The 20,932-nt window shown below is 41.1% G+C and overlaps 3 protein-coding genes across 4 annotated transcripts; 2 read left to right on the top strand and 1 right to left on the bottom strand.

Moving 5' to 3' along the window:
- Positions 1 to 61: 61 nt before the first annotated feature.
- On the top strand, positions 62 to 3,438 carry mcat (malonyl CoA:ACP acyltransferase (mitochondrial)). Its single transcript, XM_080492476.1, has 5 exons — positions 62 to 666; positions 1,347 to 1,434; positions 1,520 to 1,737; positions 1,859 to 1,996; positions 2,734 to 3,438. The coding sequence occupies exons 1-5, from the start codon at positions 232 to 234 to the stop codon at positions 3,004 to 3,006; spliced, it is 1,152 nt and encodes a 383-aa protein (XP_080348602.1). The 5' UTR covers positions 62 to 231; the 3' UTR covers positions 3,007 to 3,438.
- bik (BCL2 interacting killer) lies at positions 3,113 to 7,235 on the bottom strand. 2 transcript variants are annotated; one of them, XM_080492478.1, is made up of 6 exons: positions 7,192 to 7,235; positions 7,078 to 7,107; positions 6,050 to 6,152; positions 4,955 to 5,107; positions 4,610 to 4,715; positions 3,113 to 3,675 (listed from the first exon to the last, which is right to left on the bottom strand). In XM_080492478.1, exons 3-6 carry the CDS (start codon positions 6,142 to 6,144, stop codon positions 3,565 to 3,567), a joined length of 465 nt encoding a protein of 154 aa, XP_080348604.1. In that variant the 5' UTR covers positions 6,145 to 6,152; positions 7,078 to 7,107; positions 7,192 to 7,235; the 3' UTR covers positions 3,113 to 3,564. The 2 variants fall into 2 exon arrangements, with proteins under 2 accessions (XP_080348604.1, XP_080348603.1); XM_080492477.1 differs by lacking the exons at positions 7,078 to 7,107; positions 7,192 to 7,235 and having other exon boundaries at positions 6,050 to 6,838.
- Positions 7,236 to 7,719: 484 nt separating this feature from the next.
- On the top strand, positions 7,720 to 19,465 carry ttll1 (tubulin tyrosine ligase-like family, member 1). Its single transcript, XM_080492307.1, has 10 exons — positions 7,720 to 7,985; positions 8,242 to 8,365; positions 10,162 to 10,370; positions 10,453 to 10,633; positions 10,715 to 10,852; positions 11,700 to 11,808; positions 11,907 to 12,050; positions 13,045 to 13,131; positions 15,854 to 16,017; positions 17,111 to 19,465. The coding sequence occupies exons 2-10, from the start codon at positions 8,253 to 8,255 to the stop codon at positions 17,238 to 17,240; spliced, it is 1,275 nt and encodes a 424-aa protein (XP_080348433.1). The 5' UTR covers positions 7,720 to 7,985; positions 8,242 to 8,252; the 3' UTR covers positions 17,241 to 19,465.
- Positions 19,466 to 20,932: the final 1,467 nt, after the last annotated feature.

Below are 20,932 nucleotides of genomic sequence, written 5' to 3'. Positions count from 1 at the left end.
CTATGACGGTCTGTGACCAGAGGGGGCGCTGCAGGCAGAGCAGGCCGGACTGTCGACCGGAATTAAAACAGAACCAGGTGAACTTTAAACAACATGGCGGCGCCCGAAGAGCTCTCATGCCGGGCAGAAAATAAACTAAATTCGTATAAAAGTTGATAGTTTTATCAGTTGCGGGTCGTCTCGGTGGATTTCTGGGTCGTTTTTAACCTGTGAAGGTTTGTGGAGCAGCTCATGTTTGTTCCCGGGGGTGTTGGCATGGCCGCAGCCTGCAGAGTTAAGGTCAGGTCGCTGCTGCCTCTCGGCCGAAAACTCTCCACAGACAACCCCGGCTTCCCCGGTGGATCTCCGGGGGGGGCCCCCGTAAATCCCCCGGACACCCCTCCAGCCCCCGTCCGGGAGCGGAGGCTCCGGAAGGAGCCCAGCGGCCGCTCCGTGCTCCTCTTCCCCGGGCAGGGCAGCCAGTTTGTGGGCATGGGCAAAGGGCTTCTGAAGTACCCCAACGTAAAGGAGATGTTCTCAGTGGCACAGAAGATCCTCGGGTACGATCTTCTGGCTCTGTGCCTGCAGGGGCCGGAGGAGGAGCTGCAGAAGACGGTGCACTGTCAGCCGGCTGTGTTCGTCACCTCTCTGGCTGCTGTGGAAATGCTCAATGATGAAAACCCAAAGGTGAGGTTCACCGCTGCTCTTACATCAGTTAGTAGGAGGGAGATGCTTTTAATCTGGATGTTAGCTCTTCTTGAAAGGAACACATTTTGGAACTAATGATAATGAGACTAAACAGCAGTATAACAGATGAAATATACTACCAAGATGCAGACGGATCTTATATACTGTAGATTCAGTAATGTTTGTCTCTGCATACTGTAGATAGATTCTAATGTTACTGACATTAACACAGTAATCCCTGTCACTTCAAGATCAATAAGATCCACCTCCGATCAACAGAAGTTAAGTGAAACAGCAACAAAGCTGCTGTGGAAACCAGCTTTTCACTCTGGACAGTCAGCTCAGTGAGATGGACAGAGGAAGCAGCTCTGCAACTATTTTCATGTGGAAATAATTCAACTCGTAACCCCTGAAGCTCATTTAAAGGGGACATATTAAGAAAAATTCACTTTCTAATGGAATATGTGTCCCCATACTCAGAAATGACACCCGAGAAGTGAAGAAAATCTGTCGTCTCTCTCCTTGGCTTTGTTAATTTTTTATAAAAGTGTGTTCTCCATGTGAAAGTGTTGAAAAGCTGTTTAATATGACCCTTCTAAAACTGCTAATTATAGATACTGCAGACTTCTGTCTTGTTGTCTTTGATTACTTTGTTAATACATTTGGGCTTGCCTCCTCAGGCCATCGAGACGTGTGTTGCTGCTGCAGGTTTCAGTGTTGGAGAATTTGCCGCTCTCGTCTTTTCTGGTGCCATGAACTTTGCAGAAGGTATCTCGACGCGCTTTCTGCTTCTTTTAAAGCACGTTGAGGGCGGCTGCAGTTCATTCAAAGTTCCTGTTGTGTCTTCCTGCAGCGCTGTACGCTGTGAAGGTGCGAGGAGAGGCCATGCAGAGAGCCTCGGAGCTGGTTCCCAGCGGGATGCTGTCAGTCATTGGTCGACCTCAGGCTAAGTACAAACACGCCTGTCTGCAGGCGAGAGAGCACTGCAAGAGTCTCGGGGTGGAGGAACCCGTGTGCTCTGTGGCGAACTACCTGTTTCCTGACGGCAGGGTCATCGCAGGGCACCAGCAGGTACAGCAACTTCATATCTCTGAGGTTTTACTGTAATGACATTCGATAAAACCACAAGAGTTCCATGATCGTTTCACACATGGAGATTCGGGCTACGTTATGACTCTTGTTGTCTTCCCAGGCTCTGGACTTCCTCCAACAGAACTCACAACGGCTGCAGTTCACGAGGACCAAACGTCTCCCGGTCAGCGGCGCTTTCCACACCGAGCTGATGGCGTCGGCCACGGAACCGCTCAGAGAGGTTCTGAGGCAGGTGGAGGTCAGTCTGCAGCCGCATCTCATCCAAACACTGGAAGTCTCACCTCCATGACCTCCATATATATCATGCAAAGATTGAAATCCTCTATTAAGATGCAATCAGTAAAAATTCTGATATGTTGGGGGAAAATGGGTCGTGTGTATTGGTCCACCGAGACCAGATTTGCTTGAATTTCCCGTCTATAAAGTATTGACTCTACAGGATTACCAAATACATTGTGCTTTGAGTATACTCTTATAAATAGATGAGCGAGATTGACAGCCTTTTTTGTTTTTGTTTATCTGTTTGCTACTGCTTATCGTTCAGAAATGTATATACTTGATTAGAAAATATATGAAAATGAAAGGGAGAGCAATATGAAAGATCAACATCACTGAAACATGTCGCCCTATTGAATGATACTACAGGTGATGTATATATGTGTAGATATGTAATATTTGAATGATTTGGATTTGAGAAAAAGAAAAAGCCTCACCAGCAATTGCAATTAACCCTCTGTCACACCTTCATGTTGATTTCTGAACTTCAGACTGGTGCAGCCCACTTGAAGTTTGATCTCACTGTGCAATCAGGTTGTAGTTTGCAGCTTTGTTGAGACACATTATATTCACCTTACCCAACATTGTTTCCGCCTTTTTTTCTTCTTCGCTTTTTCATCCTTCTGGAACCGTCGGTTGATGTCAAATAAATTTCAAGTTGATGGCAATGTCATTGACACGACCTCCCCTCCGCCTCAGGTGCGGCGTCCTGAAATCAACGTGTACTCCAACGTGGACGGGAAGCGCTACATGAGCGAGAGCCACGTGCGGCGACAGCTGGCGAAGCAGCTGGTGTCCCCGGTGAAGTGGGAACAAACCCTGCACGAGATCTACGAGCGGACGCAGGGCGAGACCTTCCCCGACACGTACGAGGTGGGACCCGGGCGGCAGCTGGGCGCCACGCTGCAGAAGTGCAACAGGAAGGCCTCGCAGACGTACACTCACGTGGACGTGGCACTGGACCAAGACTGATCGATGGTCGAACTGCCAGCTCCTGTGGCTGCTGCTTCCAATTGTTTAGACAGTGATTCTTTTTTTTTTTTTTTAAATGAACAAGACTCTCATGTTTGTCTTTCTTAAGATTTATTTGCATCAGATGAAAAAAACATTTCTCAACTCTGCAACAGAAAGTCCAGCTCCCTTCATTTCACACTCAGCAAGGCCACATATCGTCTTGTAAAAATCTCCTCTTAAACCAGTAAGAAACAAAAGACTGCGGGCCAGCAACAGTCCACTCATGGAAAACAGTTCGTTTTTTTTCTGCTTTTTTAAAAATATTAATACAACTGTGAACCAACACGTCACTGCTACATTATTCTGACCAACTCCTGACTCCTGCAACACTGTGAAACAAATCATTCACTTTCAGCTTCGTTATGTCTCCTTAAAGCCTCAAACTGGTACAAAAAGAAAAGTAAACAGAAGAGGAAAAAAAAAAAATCAATAGCTGTCACTCAATTTGCAAACATTTTTTTTTTTTCCCTTTTGGTCAAACGTACAATCAGCCAATGAAGACCCGCTTGTGGCTGTTTAGGCTTTCCACTCCAAGCAGAGAGCTCCGAAGACGCTGACTGCAGCTACCAGGGCCACCAGAGCTCCTCTGGTCCAGCCAGCGCAGGACTCTGGCCTCAGACCACACACCTGGGAAAGCAAAGGCCAGGGAGAGCTTTAATAAAAGCACATGGAGCAATCCAGCAGGCACACAAGGTATTCACATCTCCTACTAAAGTCCAAGTACAGATACTTGTGTGAAAGTACAGATTCGCACGCTACAGGCTTCTGAAAAGCAGAAATTAAGAGTTTTTAACTTTTATCATCCATCACTTTTTTGAAAGTCCTAAATCTTTTCTGCGTGACGGTCACATGAACGTGGCTATTTTTCGTCAACTATTTGCAGTTTTGAGTGAAAGTCATATCAAGCACAAAAACTTCTATCAATATCTTCATTTTGGAATTAATTGACCGGAATAACTTGGAAGTCATGTCACTTTTGTTAATTTCAGGAATTTGTTTTATTCATGCTTTAAATTCAAATATTTTATAATGTATTGCATACACTATGATAGTTAAAATGGTATCTAATATGGATACAGTGGAAAGAGTAAATATAAACCATTTAAAAAAGATGAAGCAGAAAGCATAACTTCTAATTCTACTTTATCTCATTGAACATTTTTAATTCTTATTAAATTCTTTCTTAATATTTGCACCTGTTTTCCTCCTTATGGTTAATCTAGTTTGTACGCTTTCTCTCACATGACCTTAATTCTTAAACAAAGGGAGGATAACCCAAAGAAAGAAAGTTAATTTAACCATACCAGACATAAAAAGTTAAACCATGTTGATTATCGGCAAAAATATCTGAACAATCACAGTTCTTGGTCTTTTTAAATAAAAATGAGTGAAACTATGTAAAAGGTTTCAGTTATGGAACTTTACTTTTACCAGCTTCTATTAAAAAAGATCTACTGATTTAAAGAGTCTTTGTTGTTTTGCCTCTAAGGGGCGGAGCAAAGCTGAAGACACAAACCTAGACATAACTTAGAGATGAGTGTGGGGAGAGTAGAGGATTTACCCAGGTAGTAAAAGCCTCGGTTCTGAGGAGACTCAGGCCAGCCACAGCGTTTGCCTTCACGGCTGCAGACAGACCCTGAACGCCCCACAGCTGACTGTGCAGGTCCCTGGCAGACAGAAACGCATTACAGGTACAGTATGGAAGATTTACGTAATGCCACTTATGTGCACTGGGTGGCAGGAGTGAGACACTGTCGGTGGGGTGAATGACTGACTGGCTCACCACACCATCTTGTGGTATAATGTGGTATTACAAGACAGACTGGTGAAGTTGTTTCACACTGAAAGCTAAATATTTTACTGTTCGATCCACGCAGAGAGACATAACCAGGTGAGTGATATTTACCGATAGATGGTCCGGGTCAAAGTCTGGGCCGGTCCCAGCAGATGGAAAGGAGCCGGGAGTCTGTACGACAGCCTGGTGGCCCACTCACGGTCCAGCTGGTCACCCAGTGCAGCCAGCTGACGGCCAAACTCTCGTGTAGCCCTGTCGTTTATTCTGAAAGAGGAACAGAGAAGATTAAAAGATTTTCATGTCTCAACTTATCAAATTTTTGGGAATGTTTGTGAAGCAAATGTGAGAGTTTCCATTATTTCATGGATTTCCATATTGTTCCATTATTTCCATATTGTTTCAATTCAAACAAAAATCCCAAGTTTCGATAGAGAATGGATTTAATCCAGGTTAAATTATTGGATCAATAATGCTTTGGTTGGGGGTGGGGATCAAAGTAGATCTGAACTGTGATATTATTAAAAATATGCCATGATATAGAAAAATAAATAGTAAAAGGAAGTATAAAGGTTATACGTATTTATGTTAAACCTATTTCAAAACAAAACGTACCTATGTTATTAGGAGAGATTTACTGTGAATGCATAATATCTGGCAGCCCTGTATAATTTAAAAGGCATTTATGAACTTTTTGGGCCCGGCCCAATGGTGAAATATCTTTAATCTCTGAGGGAATGTTGTTTAATCCCAGTGTAAGTGGCACAAGAAAGGGAAGGGCATATGCCCTCATTTACCCCCAGCAAATCACATATTACATATATGTGAAAAGAGTAGGGAAATATGTGCCTGACATGTCATTTATTTGTTTACTCAATGCTTCTTGGGGTGAAATATAATCTTAAATTTTTTGGCACTGCCAGATAAAAATTAGTATACTGCTGCTCATCCCAGAAATGTGTGACACTTACAAATTTGGCGCAATTTAAATTAACTCAAAAAATCAAGCAGACTTTCATTTATTTCCTTTTTAAACTTAGTTAATGTCCGTCTGTGTGAGTGCATCTTTAAATGTACTTTTCCTTATATAATCTATAATAATCCATTGTAAAAACAGATAGTATAATATTTAACTGGGATGTGATAACATGTTGATTTAGTCATGCTTGCATGATGCCAGACTGCGGGAGGGTCCAGCTGTCCTGTTACCTGAGGTTCATATCAAACTGGGTCCCGGTGTCCACCTCACCAGGTCCAGCCTGGAGGGACACTGCGCGACTCGGCCGTCTCTTTTGCTCCACCATCGTGTTTTCTGCGAGGGGACACAGTCATTAATTTGTTATTATGACAGCAGAGACAGACCATCAGCCACAGATACTGGCTGGGTGTCTTTAAAGTGTTGACTCCCAACGTTCATAAAGAGGTTGTGTAAATAGTGGGGTCATGTGACCAGGATAGGTGGTGGCTGTTACCTGGCAGGAAAAAAAACTGTCCCTCCCAGGTTTGAAGAGGTGATATCATGTTTTGCAGTTTACTTTCTCATGTGTATTTTATTTTACAGTGTATCTATTCTAGTGTATTTCACTACCTTCATATCTATGATTACTTCAAGCAAGAAAGTGCTCACCTGTGTTTGTTTTCATCATTTTATGTTAGATCTGTTATTGTCTGTTTTGACCTGCGTTCACTTGGGGTCCCGTGACCAGCTCCTTTAATGCAAATACTTTATTTCCATAACTCAAATCAACCAAACTGCCTTTTCAGCCTCAGCAACAAGACAAAAAACATAACTGGCTCTGAAAAATTCACTTCTAAGCGTTGAACACGTCTGTTTAAAAAGACAAATAAACATACATAAGAATGGTTTATGACGAACAACATTCCCAGCATTTTGATGACAAAATCTAATCTCTTTTTTATCTTTAAATGTGGGTAACTCACCTATATAACCACAATGACACGCGTGGAGCAGATTTTTACACCTTATTGTCATTGTCATATTGTCAAAACAAAGAGATATACTCACCTTTCTTAAACCAAAGCAAACAAAGGTCGTTTTGAAGAGCACAAACATGAAACCAGCAGACATTTTAAATACCCACAACTTCGATGTGTAATAAAGGTACACCAAGATGCTTTGCGGGTACTCATTTGAATCCTCAAACGACCAGCAGAAGTAAAATAGGTACATAACAACAGAAAAACAAAAAAAACAATTTAAAAAGGAAAATAAATACCTCTTGATGTAGATTAAACTGGACGCCGCCCTGAAATAAATAGACACTCATTGTAATTTAATATGTAAAAGATTAAATTAAGAAATAAATTAGTTTTTCTTTTTCTTTACTTACAGCAGCGTCCTTTTTAATCCGTCGCTCTCAGGTAAGTGCAGAAACTATGACTGGCCCCACCTTTTATCTGACAGCGCTCACAGAAACCGCCAGGGGGCGACACAAGCACCGACCCGTGCCTACTGTCATTTAGTTTATTATGATTGAATAAATGTGTAGTTATAATTTCATATGCCACATATCTGTAAAGATTATCAATATGTCATGATGAATAAAGTAAAAAAAAAGAAAAAAGAATGATTGACGGGATGACATCCTGCAGTTGCTCGAGCTCCCCCTGCTGGCGTAACCCGGGGAAACGACTCCCTGCAGTGACGTCAATGCGTCCTCCGTTGCTAGGTAATTCTTCCGGAGGACCAAACCCATAAAGACGTCTTTTAATAAGATATTTTTCTCCATAGATTCTCTCAGTTCTCTCTAATTTCCACCTTTTTCTCAAACGCGTTGACTTTTTTTCCCCCTCCCTCTCCAATTGAAGAAACAAGAGGCTCTTATTGTGACATTTGCCCGCTGCGGGGCGTTTTCTCTGCCGCTTTCAGCTTCACGACAGTCGGATCGATGGATCGATGGATTCGCGCCTGTTAGCCGTAAAGAAAGAGCGAGCGATGGCTGCAGCTGGATGCTAACCGAGACACGGGAGGACTGCTCGGGGTGCGGGTTTGTTCCTGCACGCTGTCATGATGTGGTGAAGTGGTGAAGTCCGCCCAGCCTCTGCAGCAGCAGCAGCAGCAGCCTGCTAACCTGCCCTGATAGCTGCTACCGATGACTGGCTGTTTCCTGACATTCATCTGCAGGTCACACACTCACACACACACACACACACACACACACACACACACACACACACACACACACACACACACACACACACACACACACACACACACACACACACACACACACACACACACACACACACACACACACACACACACACACTTCATGCTGCAACACGAACTGCATGCACATGTGAAATCTGCAGTGCTTCTCATGTTTCTGTTCACCTCATGTGTGTGTTTTTTTATTTTCCCCCACTGCTCCCCCACACAGTGGGAGGCACCATGGCCGGTAAAGTGAAGTGGGTGACAGACATCGAGAAATCAGTGCTCATCAATAACTTTGAGAAGAGGGAATGGATTCAAGTGACGGAAAACGACGACTGGAATTTTTACTGGTAGGTTTCTCGTGCACAGTGCACCTACACCATGCAAACGCCCAAGATGTAGTTTTTAAAGCCCCAGAAATTGGTTTTTACTTCTCCAAAAATTATAATGCGTGGACTTATTGTGCAGGAGGGAGGCAACGACCCCACCTTACCAGAGCCATTACATAGAGTTAAAACCTCAATATAGGTTACTACCGAGTTTAATGTCCCTAACTTGTTTTTTAAATTGATAAAATTGTCACGCAAACATCAAGTGCATTGGTAGTAATCCAACAAATAGTTTGTAAAGGCCGCAAGTCTTTATTTACAATTACAAAAAAATCTGAATGCATGGACCTGTTTTGCAGGAGAGTGGCCACAATCTCACCTTTACACTTTTTAAAATACTCTATTCTTTTTTTTATACTTGCTTTTATAAAGCTATTTATTGTTGTTTGTTACACTGTGTTGTTTTTAAAAGTGCCAACAAAGTTTTATTGTCGAAATGCAATGATGACAAAATAAAAAAAAAAATCCTATATCCATATCCTGAAGACATTACCTAGAAATGTTACTTAAAATTTCAAGTTCGTTGTGCACGATTATGGTTTCTTCTTCTCCTAATATGAAAACTTTTGAGCAATAATTTTAAATAACTTTTTGAATAAAGAAAATGAGCTGGAAATGTCAGAATAGCTGCGTTATTTCTTCAAATTAAAGTAGGTTCCTGGTCATACAGACTTGTTTTTCTTACAATGTTATAATAAAATACATTGTTATAAATGCATAAACCTTGTTTTTAACTCCATGTGGCATCATTACAGTAGGTCTGATGCCAATTATCCATCTGAACGTAGACTTTCCTTCCACTTGAGTCCGGCATCATTGTTGATATTTTTTTTTATTTTTTTGAACGAATCTACAGACAGCAGCTGAAAAAAGACCCATTAAAGGCAATATACAAAAAAAAAATACATAAAATCACCAATGTACCTGGACTTATTGAGAGTGTCCTCTTCTACCTTTTGCACTGTGTACTAACATAGAGATGTAAGGTTTTCAGTAGTGGATTATTACTCACACAAAAGTGATTTGGAACTTTCTAACTCGCATTTAAAAATGTGAATATTTCTGGTCAAATGTCTTGGGCTGGTCATACAAACCTGTACTTACATTGTTTTAATATTCTTTTATGATTGGTACGCATGTATTAACTACTTCTGACACCAAGTGGCGCCATCATATCATGTCTGTGATAATTCTACTCATGACCCTCTAGTATAAAAATCAAGAGGCAACAATGTTACTGACCTGTGTGGAATATTTAGCTTTTGGAGTCTCATGCATGTTCCAAATGTCACTTCAGGTCTATATTTGTCACCAGTATTATAGAATGTAAGAATTACTGAGTGGATCTTAGCTGCAAGAAATTAAATTTAAAGAAAAAAAGCACTCTGCACTGTGGTTGAGGTTTACAGGTAAAATTAAAGTCAAATTGCAATATCCGTCAGACTAATAGTAATGAAATCTATTTTTTGTAACACCCAGCCCCATGACATAGGAGATCCAGAGTCTTCTCTCTGATTTTACATGTTCCAAAGGTATTACTAACATTCAAATTTACATTTATTGTAGTCTAAGGTTTCTTGAAGTGAAGTGATTTTGTTTCTTTAAAAGATATTTCTTCTTAACTAAAGATGAATTAGTACTATTTTCTAAAATGTATAGATTTGAGATTATCTTGGATCGATATTGTATTCAAATGTTCTAAACTAACCTTTTGAAATAAACATTTTTGCCGTATATAATCTGTTTGTTTGGTGCAGGATGAGCATCCAGACCATCAGGAACGTGTTCAGCGTGGACACCGGCTACCGCCTGTCAGATGACCAGATGGTGAACCACTTCCCCAACCACTACGAGCTGACTCGAAAGGACCTGATGATCAAAAATATCAAGCGCTACCGCAAGGAACTGGAGAAGGAAAGCAGCCCTCTGGCAGAGAAGGACGAGAATGGAAAATACATTTACCTGGGTACTTGACGTTTACGCGCGGGCACCTTGAAGCTTCGCGGACCACAGATCTGATTGTGTGTTTACTCCCTCGCTCCGTCCAGATTTTGTTCCGGTTACGTTCATGCTCCCTGCCGATTACAACCTGTTTGTGGAGGAGTTCCGTAAGAATCCATCGAGCACCTGGATCATGAAGCCGTGCGGCAAGGCGCAGGGGAAAGGCATCTTCCTCATCAACAAGCTGTCGCAGATCAAAAAGTGGTCGCGAGACAGCCGCACCTCCTCGTGAGTTCATCAGCCTCGTGCATCGTGTCATCGGCCGGTGCCGATGGCTGACGCTTGATTTGTTTTCTTCTTTAATCTCAGGTTTGTTGCAGCGTCCAGTGGTAAAGAGGCGTACGTCATCTCGCTGTACATCGACAATCCTCTGTTAATCGGAGGGAAGAAATTCGACCTGCGACTCTACGTCCTGGTCACAACGTATCGGCCCCTGAAATGCTACATGTAAGCTTTCCATCCATCCATCCATCCATCCATCCATCCATCCATCCATCCATCCATCCAAACAGCTAACTGATAAGATAGTGACATAACAACCTTTGAATTTAAACTTTAAAGTTTTTCTTTGTTGTGGCTCAGAGTATACATGATTTTTACAAAAAAATAAAAAATTACTTTAAAAAATGTCTATAATCTCAACATAAAGCCAGTGGTAATTAATTAAAAAAATCTCCTGCTGCAAAATACAGTGAAATGTAAAAAAAACCAAAACAGTCTATAGCTGTATCCTATGCATGTTTTTACAAAGTCATCCTGACAGCATGGCTTTGAGGTTGGTTTGATAACAACGAGCTGGATTTCATGGCAGCATCTCCCACCGACACCTCAGCTCAGCTCTCAGTGCTGTGATGTGTCCACTACTCTTAAGAAGTTTCTTTTTTGTATTTAAATCGGTGTATTATTTGAAATTTTACAGTTTTCTTGGTGGTTTGTGTGGATTTGGAGCCTCTTGTGGGGCTGTTGTGGCCCACAGGCCTCATGTTTAACACCCCTGAGCTATAGTGTTCTATTATTGGGAAATATTGTTTAATTTGCCTTTGCCGTCAGTGGAATAAGCTAAAAATAAACCATGACTAACATGAGCTGATAACTAGTGTGAGAAATACATTTCCTGATCCTGATTAACTGCTCTGACTCGCTTTAATCAAATGAAAGGGTGGAGGTAGTGGTGTAGTGGTTAGGACTCTCAGCTCGCAGTGAAAAGGTCCCTGCTTGTCTGCTTAAAGAAGTGGCCTGTATGTTATTACTGATGGTCACAATCTTTTCAGAAACCTAACCTCTTATCTTTCAGGTACAAGCTCGGCTTCTGTCGGTTCTGCACAGTGAAGTACACGCCCAGCACCAGTGAACTGGACAACATGTTTGTTCACCTCACCAATGTGGCCATTCAGAAACACGGGGTGAGTCCGAGTCCTGCGACTTCGAAACTCTACACGCTGCCGCACGAAGACATTGTACAATGAAACATGTCATCAGACCGCATGCCTTCACCCCACAGGACGACTACAACCACGTCCACGGAGGCAAGTGGACCGTCGGTAACCTCCGCTTGTACCTGGAGAGCACCAGAGGGAAGGAGGTGACCAGCCGACTGTTTGACCAGATCCACTGGATTGTGGTGCAGTCGCTGAAGGCCGTAGCTGTAAGTTCACCACCGTGAGGTTTTAATCTCACAATGTTGGTCGAATTACTGATGTTTATCATCTCGTATGAAGTGTATTATTTTGACTGGGACTACTACTTCACAGTCATGTGTCGTAGAGTTAATGTACTATTAGTTACTGTCGTATTTGCATTGTTAACACAAACCAGGTGACCTTTATGACTTTCACCAGACTGGAGGAGTCAAAAAACACACGCATCCTGAACTTCCAGTTTTGACAGTTGAGACTGATAACGTGTTTTGAATGAGAAGTCAATGGTTTTCAAAACTTCCGGCTCTTCCAGTTGACTTCGTGACTTCATTAGAGATACTATAACCTGGTCAACTGAAAATCTACTCCCTTATAGGAGGTAGCCTTCCACGGGCTGATAACCTCACAGTTCTTTTTGTTTCTTCTAAACTTCCGCAGAATATAAGAGTAATTCAATGTCAGAAATAAAAAAAAATGTCAGTCATCGTTTGTTAGCAGTCTAGAATGTCTTTAAATATTCTTAAACAACACCCAGGGATGGAAATGCTCAATTTCAAAGTATAGAAATGAGATCCCAATATAGGGTTTAGTGCAAAGACCATTTCTTATATCACTAGTAATCAAAAGGGAAAAAGCCATAGCGAATATCACAAATTAACGTCAAATTCAAACTGATTCAATCTGATTGTTGGATTTGTGTAAAAACTTGATATCAAAAAGTGTTTTTAACAGAAGTGGAAACTGAAATTCATGGCTGTGTAGCTTCCTGGACCTCATCCACACTTCTCTTTTTTTATTTAAGTGATCTGACTCATTTCCCCTCTCAGGCCTCCATACGTTCTGTGCAAATGCCTACGAGCATCGGCACATTTGTACTCCGATTACTTGACTTCCTTCCTCGCTGATTCACTCATTTTCTGCATTGAAAAGTTCCTCACGAATCACATTCATTCATGGGATTGTTCCTCCTTGTAATCCAGGCTCTCCTCTTCCTCCTTGCAGCCTGTGATGAACAATGACAAGCACTGTTTCGAGTGTTACGGGTACGACATCATTATTGATGACAAGTTGAAGCCATGGCTCATCGAGGTGAGAAATCCAACGTGCAAATACGCCTCCAGGCCAGAGTTACAGAGTTCTTCAATCTACCAGTTGGTTTAGGCGGCTAATAAAAAGCAACAGTGAAGAGAGCGAGAACAGAGTCCAACATACATACATTTATGAATTTAAAGACTTTATGCATCAAAGTATTGCATCATAGATCTTAATCAGTTATTTCTGAATAATGAGTCACTCAGCGGTTTGCCACATTTTTGTCAAATACAAACTTTCACTCGGTAGCTGAAGTTACATCAGTCAGAGGGAGGAAGACGCTCTGTGATCGGGATGTTAGTGAGAGGAAGATGCTCTATAATCTGGATGTTAGTGAGAGGAAGATGCTCCATAATCTGGATGTTAGTGAGAGGAAGATGCTCTGGAATCTGGATGTTAGTGAGAGGAAGATGCTCTATAATATAGATGTTAGTGAGAGGAAGATGCTCCATAATCTGGATGTTAGTGATCGGAAGATGCTCTATAGTCTGGATGTTAGTGAGAGGAAGGTGCTCTGGAATCTGGATGTTAGTGAGAGGAAGATGCTATATAATCTGGATGTCAGTGATCGGAAGATGCTCTATAATCTGGATGTTAGTGAGAGGAAGATGCTCTGTAATGTGGATGTTAGTGGAGGAAGATGCTATATAATCTGGATGTCAGTGAGAGGAAGATGCTCTATAATCTGGATGTTAGTGAGAGGAAGATGCTCTATAATCTGGATGTTCATGCTTCTGAAAAGAAGCTGATTTGTGAAGAATGCGAAGACGCAGCAGCAGCTGCCAGGACTGTGTGAGTTGAGGATTTGTGAGAATTTTAGTGAAATAGTAAGAGAGCTGCATTTCTCCAGACAACAGGACAGAAATGTGGATTTATTCAACTCATCCCTGCCGTAAAATCATATCTTTTGTTATTTAAAAAAAACAAACATATTCTCCCTCTCTACAAAGGCTGACTCAACTCTGCAAAGCTTACATATTACTCCAGAGCACTTGCACTGTGACTCTGTTTTTCTTTCCTCTGATTGTTGAGCAATTTGCAGTGCCTGTGAGGCGTGTGTAGACGCGTGTCTGTCTGTATTCCATGTGAACTGAAGGCGTGTTTTTAACTCTTTCAGCGCCGCCGACAAACCGCTCTGAAAGCAAAAAGGGAAGCCGAGTAACATTTGTCGACTGCTCTTTCTGCCGCCTTTGTATCAGTCTCCATATTAATCCGATTATGAGGCCATTTGGTTTTATTTTGTTCCTGCACTCGTTGTGACAGCTGTACGACGTGCTGCCAGGTTTCCAGGCTAGGTCTGAACTATTTCTGTTCACAGGCACCAATCGCATCTATTCTGAGCAGCGTGGATTTGGTTTCAGGGCAATGAACGCTCCTCAGTGAGGAACTTAAAATGTGTGTGCTACAAACCTACTCAGCCTTCAATCATCTCGCAGCTTCCTCTGTCATCTTGCTTTTAAAGTAGGTTCCTGAAGAGGTCGTGTCACCGGGAAATAGTCACAGTAGAGTCATCTCCCTTCGATAGCTCAGTTGGTAGAGCGGAGGACTGTAGTGGTTACCATGGGAATCCTTAGGTCGCTGGTTCAAATCCGGCTCGAAGGAATCTTTTCATGTTTGGCTTTTGTCCAGGTTACAAGGAAAAAAACTGTTCTCGACATTCCCTGTGTGCAAAGTGTGTTGACAGAAGTAATCCGTCACACTCCTTAAAGTAAACTCTGAGCTGCTGAGCTTTTATTCTCACTAGGAAAGAAGACGGATGCAGTCATATCAGTCTGTGTCTCGGTTTATATTAAGGCTACCGCAAATTCATGTGTTCATTTATGAAAACGGAACCTTTATTGTACCTCAATGATGATGATTCTTTTTAAAACTCCGGTTTCTCATTGATTCTGAATATAAACCTATAAACACAAAAACATTTCAAAGTGATACTTTACCTGCTACAACATAAAGAAAATGCTTTTGTTCCAAAGCACCTCACTGGTCATAACTGCTGTTGGAAACACAAATGGTATTGCCCATTAGTTTCTTTTGCACTTGCACTATTTTTGAATTCATAGATGAGTTTATTGCGGCCATAAAACCATGTTTAAAGATTGTAATTTGTTGCCCAGCACAATGATATGGAGTGTGTGTATACACATCTAGCCCAATTTCATCTTGAGTGGGCCGAAGTGGTGAAATATTGCCATAATAACCTTTAAATTTGAACTTTAAGGTTTTTCTCTTTTGTGGCGCCGAGTATACGTGAGGAAAATGTAAATATTAAATACAAAACAACAACAAAAGAACTACTACAATCTCAACATGAAGCCAGTTTTAATGAAACCTTCTGGTTCAAAATTCAGTGAAATATCCTAAAACACCTACAGCTGTTGTAATATGGGTGTTATTGTCGACTCACCCTGACAGCATGGCTTTGAGGCTTATGTTAGTTTTGTTTGCCAGCTTTCATGGCAGCGTCACTGATATCTCAGCTCGGGTCTCACTGTTGTGTTGAGAAATTTGCCAAAGAAATCAATGTTTTATTTGAAATTTTAACAATTCTCCTGGTGGTTTGGCCGGATCGAGGCCTCTTGCCGACCAGCTTTGGCCCACGGGCCTTATGTTTGACACCCCTGCATTAGAGATCCTGTATATAAATATCTAAGAATCATAAACACAGAAAATACAATCCATTTTTTTATAAACTGAACCTCGCTGTCTGTGTGATGCTCAGGTCAACGCCTCGCCCTCGCTGACCTCCAGCACAGCCAACGACCGCATCCTCAAGTACAACCTCATCAACGACACCCTCAACATCGTCACGCCCAACGGGGACATCCCCGACTGCCGCTGGAACCGCAGCCCACCACGGGAGGCCATGGGCAACTACCAAGTCCTGTGAGTGTTCACCACGGTCAGCCACACACACACACACACACACACACACAGTGAGTGACCTCTGACCTCCTGTGGTTACAGAACTTCTCTGAATAAGTCATTCCCATTGACACACCTGTTCAGCTCACATGACTTCCTTCGATAGCTCAGTTGGTAGAGCGGAGGACTGTAGTGGCTTCAGCTGTCATCCTTAGGTCGCTGGTTCAAATCCGGCTCGAAGGAAAGTGTTTTTAGACCTGCTGTGCACTCATTGATTTACAGGTGCTGCCAAATTGTTACACATACAGTGTTACTCAATGATATATGGTGAACCTACCATGTGGTACAAATGACTCCCGTGCTGTCACATCAGTTACTCATTAACAAAGTTGCTGTGCTCATGTTGCAACATGTTCAGACGATGGATATGTGAAAACACACTGCACCAATGACTTACCTACATTCCTGTGATTTGTATTACGGCTGTATTCGGCCACAAATTCACTTAATGAAGAATAAATCTTAGTTTGTTACTGAAGTGAATGAAAACTGATATCTTAGTTTAACTTCTCTAAAAAAAAAAGGGGGGGGGGAATGTGTGGAGTTATCGGTCTCTTTCTTTAATAGCTCAGTTATGTAGCTGTACAAGTTGTATAAGTATGCTTTGGTTGCTGGTTCAAATGTTTATTCATTGAATAAATCTGAAATAAACACATATATATGTTGTTTAGTACGAATATACCTGGTTTTGAGACCAAATGTGAGGACGAAGATGGTTTTGCTGCTCATTGAACTGTCCCAATGCTGCTACTTTGGAACGCTTGTGCTCGCACTGAGCGGGACGGCGTTGGTTCGACACGCGACTGTGAGCGCCTACTTCTCCAAACGTGAAAAGATTCCTTCGAGCCGGATTTGAACCAGCGACCTAAGGATGCCTGAACATGCCACTACAGTCCTCCGCTCTACCAACTGAGCTATCGAAGGCTTACTGTGTAGCATTCTCAGACACGTAATCCTCATTTGTTTCAACACAATGGGCACACAGAGGAGGGCGGTTAAGCTGTGGAGTGGAGGCCCCTCCCCCATCGCTCTGAACCCCTCTCTGTCCGTTTAGGTATGACGAAGAGCAGGCGCAGAGCGAGAACGCCGAGCGCGACCTGCGGAGCCGCTCGGGCCAGCCGCTGGGGTCAAAGGGCACCAAAGGGAGCGCGGGCGTCCGGCCCACCGTCGCCACCTGGAAATGAGGCGATGGCTCATAAAGACTACAGGGACCACCTGTGAGGCACACCGAGCTTAAAACGAAAAGGACACGGACCACCCAGACTCTTTTTTTTTTTTTTTGTAAGAACTTTCTCCTCTCTCCACATGTCACCGGCTGTGAGCAGAAACACCAACAAGGAGGTCACATCCAAAGAGTCTCAAGTCTGTTTATACGAATGAATGAAAATATATTATGGTTTCAGGTCAAGTCAAACCTGACATCGCCGACTGCGTGGTGGCAGCAGCTGTGGTTTAAAGCCCAAATTAAACTCTTAACCTCTGAAAATGGCAATGTAACAGATGGAATTAAAGGTACAGAAATAAGTATAATCCAAGGATTAGCAACCAGAACTATGCATGATTACTGATATTTAACTTGACCTGCCACGCTGATGTTGAGAAGGAGATTTAATGTATGGTAATTAAGTGGTTCCATAGATATTAAGAGGATCAATCGATTCGATAAATGCACATGACATAGAGGTATAATTTAGTAAATGGCAGCTGGTAGTTGATAGGCAGAACAAGGAGCACTAAATCATTAATCGTTTTCATTTTCAATATTTATATATGCAAGAGAGTTTTTTTTTTATTTTTATTAACATTGATTGCAATTCAGTTTATTTTTATTGTCTAAGATTGAATTATTTTTTGTTTAGGTCTGCGATTCTATCTGCTGCACAACTCAAATCTTTCATGCAAAAATATGTGGTGAATGTGTGTGAAGACTTTGACATAACCTTTGTTTGTTTCCTCCATCTTTTGCCACACTAAGACGGGCTGAATGACGCTGAAAAGTATTGGCACATACTGTGAAATGGAACACTTGAAAGTCACATTTTAAATGAGTAGATTTACTTCGATTTGCAGCTAACCTTGTGTTGGGAATCAATACATTTTTATTTATCCCTTTAAATCATTAAACACTTTTTCTGAAAACTGAACACTGATTTAATGTTGGAAGGGTGGAAAACGTAACGTCATTGTTGGGAAGACAATAAAGAAGTAGTTTCATCAGTGAATCTCTATCTGATTATAACTAATCATAGTTATTACTTATAGTTTTTTTCTAATGATGTATTGGTTAGACAATTATCGTTTTTTTCCCAGACTACCAATATGAATTATGTTTCTAGTTTCCAAGGTTTTCCTCCCTTTCAGCTTCTATGAATGAATTAAAACAGATATATGCAAAGTTAATTTGTTAAAAACAGACATTCCCTTTACTGAATTCTTCACAAGTGTCACGGAGACCAATCAGCAGATTTCTAACAGAAGATCAATTATGCTTTTTATTGCCTCTGGAGCTCAACAGTCAATAATAAAAATCTACAAAGTGAAAAAAAATCTGAATACATTCAGCATTCAACCATAAATGACGTTTTGATTTTAGATAGTTTTGGTTTAACTCATCCTTAAACACTCGAAGAAGTCCTGGAAAGTCGTGAAGAGAACTTTCATGATATTCATGGATTTACCACAACAATAACAAGTGTCATTTATCGGGGGATTACAGTATCATTCAGCCCTGATGCCAGATGTTCTGGGAATCTAATGTTGCGTTTAATGCACCATGTTTGCATCAGACATAACAAACTGATTTTGTCATACTCACTTCATTTCTTTCTGATAGTTCATAAAATGTTCACATTTTCTATCAGTATACTGGGAACTTGTTCTGTTTCCTGTCATTTCATTGTGTTATGAAGCCCGAACAGCCTTTAATGAATGTAATCTGTCTGGATTTAAGAATGATCAGAGGTCAATCCTTCAAAGAGTGTACAGCCTGTGTGTTTGTCCTGTTGCCACAGCAGTAAAGTCGGTCTCTGCACGGTGCTGTTCGCCGACCTTTGAGGCCAGACCCCCATCTCTCCTCCACCCCTCGCCTCCATCCACCTCCTTGTTGTTTCTCTTCCCCTGGAGCTGGTCACCACATGCAGAACAGAAGCCGATGAAGGCGTGGATGTGTGACCTCCAACTGAAGTTTCTGAGGGAAATGTTCGTGAGTTCGTGCACATCCTCCTGTGCTGGAGACCAAATTTATCCAGAGATTAAAAACACTGTCAGATTAACATCCTGAACAACATTCCTACAGTGGTCAGGTTGTTTACATGACACACACAGATTCTTTGCATTATTGAACTCTTTCTGGATAAAAAAATGCATTGTTTCCCCTTTTTGAATAAAATACCCATATTGGTGCTGCCTGAACGTGTTATTATGGACATGGTTTCCTCCTAGAAACATGCATTTTGAGGAGTTGTGTCCCTTAACTGACAGTACATGTGAATGTCTGTGGTTGTTTGTCTTTGTGTATTTGTCCCATGATGGACTGATGACCTGTCCAAAGTCTACCCTGTCTTAGCTGAGCCGCCTATTTACAGCTTTTAAAGCAGTGAACTTGAAATCAGAAAGTCATCCTAAATCTAAAGCAGTGATTGCAAAACAATTTTTCCAAGTAAATTAGTGTGTTGCATTACTTTTTGTTGTATCTTGCTCAAAAACAAAAGCAGGTAGTAACTTGTGTGAAAGTAACATGAGGAAACTTTAACTTCCTGTGTCTGAACAAGCAACAAGGTGAGGTTTTCTCTTCTGAAGAGAGTGTGTTCACACTGCTATTTATCAAGAGAGAAAAACATTTTGAAATGTGCATCAGTCTCTGGTCCAATTGTTTAACAAACTTTAGCAAACTATTTGACAAACTACAAAGACAAGCAAAATATTCAACATACTAATGACTTAATTTTGTACTTTCAGCACATGTAAGATTAAACTACAATATTACTCATGACTGCAGAGATACTTTTCGTGGCCCCTGGAGGCCCCTGACCCATCCTGGGAACCTGTGCGTGGATGTGACGTCAGAAGGCGCGCCTCTCATTCGTTTTCATCAAGTTAAACAGTCTTCACGAGTTCTGCATCCGGTCCAACAGGATGTTGGTGATATATAGGCGATAGAGTCCTAGAAAATTAAACAACACACCTGTTGCATAGATTAATTTCACTCTGTTCATACAATGTAAAGAATTGAAGCACTGTACTCATTCAAAAGTTTTACATCACAATATAGAAAGCCATTAAGTTAAATCAGTCTGTCTTTTAATTTTTTTTTAAATGTGGTAATAACTAATCTATTTAGAGACACAATATTTTTTTTTTATCATATCATATTGCTCATGTCAACTGTAATATTTCAAACGTAGATGTTTATTGTCATACATTACTTCGCATTTAGAAGGAATATGTTTGAATTAAAATTGTGGAAAAAAAATAAGAATAAATAAATAACTTAACCCCATGTATTTTGCAGTAAAGTTGCTGTAAACATAATTTACGAATTGTGGGACAAATTAATATTGTATGTAATTTTTGTCCTCTCACACACAATATCACAGTGCTGACAAACCTTTAAAAAGGGCAGGATATCACCCTGCAGAATTTATTTATCTGTTATTTATTTATATATATATATATATACACACACACACATATATATATATATATATATATATATATTTATTTATTTATTTATTCACCAATGAAAGAATTGGGCACAACTTATTTTTATTTCTTTTATTTATATTTATTTAATTATCAATGTATATTTGAGACACTGAATGTAATTTTAATCCAAAATGTATTTATTTATTGTCACACTATTAAATTGTACTTCCGC

Source organism: Lipophrys pholis (assembly GCF_963383615.2).
Source record: "Lipophrys pholis genome assembly, chromosome: 22".
NCBI lineage: Eukaryota > Metazoa > Chordata > Actinopteri > Blenniiformes > Blenniidae > Lipophrys > Lipophrys pholis.
Note: the sequence above shows the minus strand (reverse complement) of the source record. Positions and strands in the feature narration are given on the sequence as shown.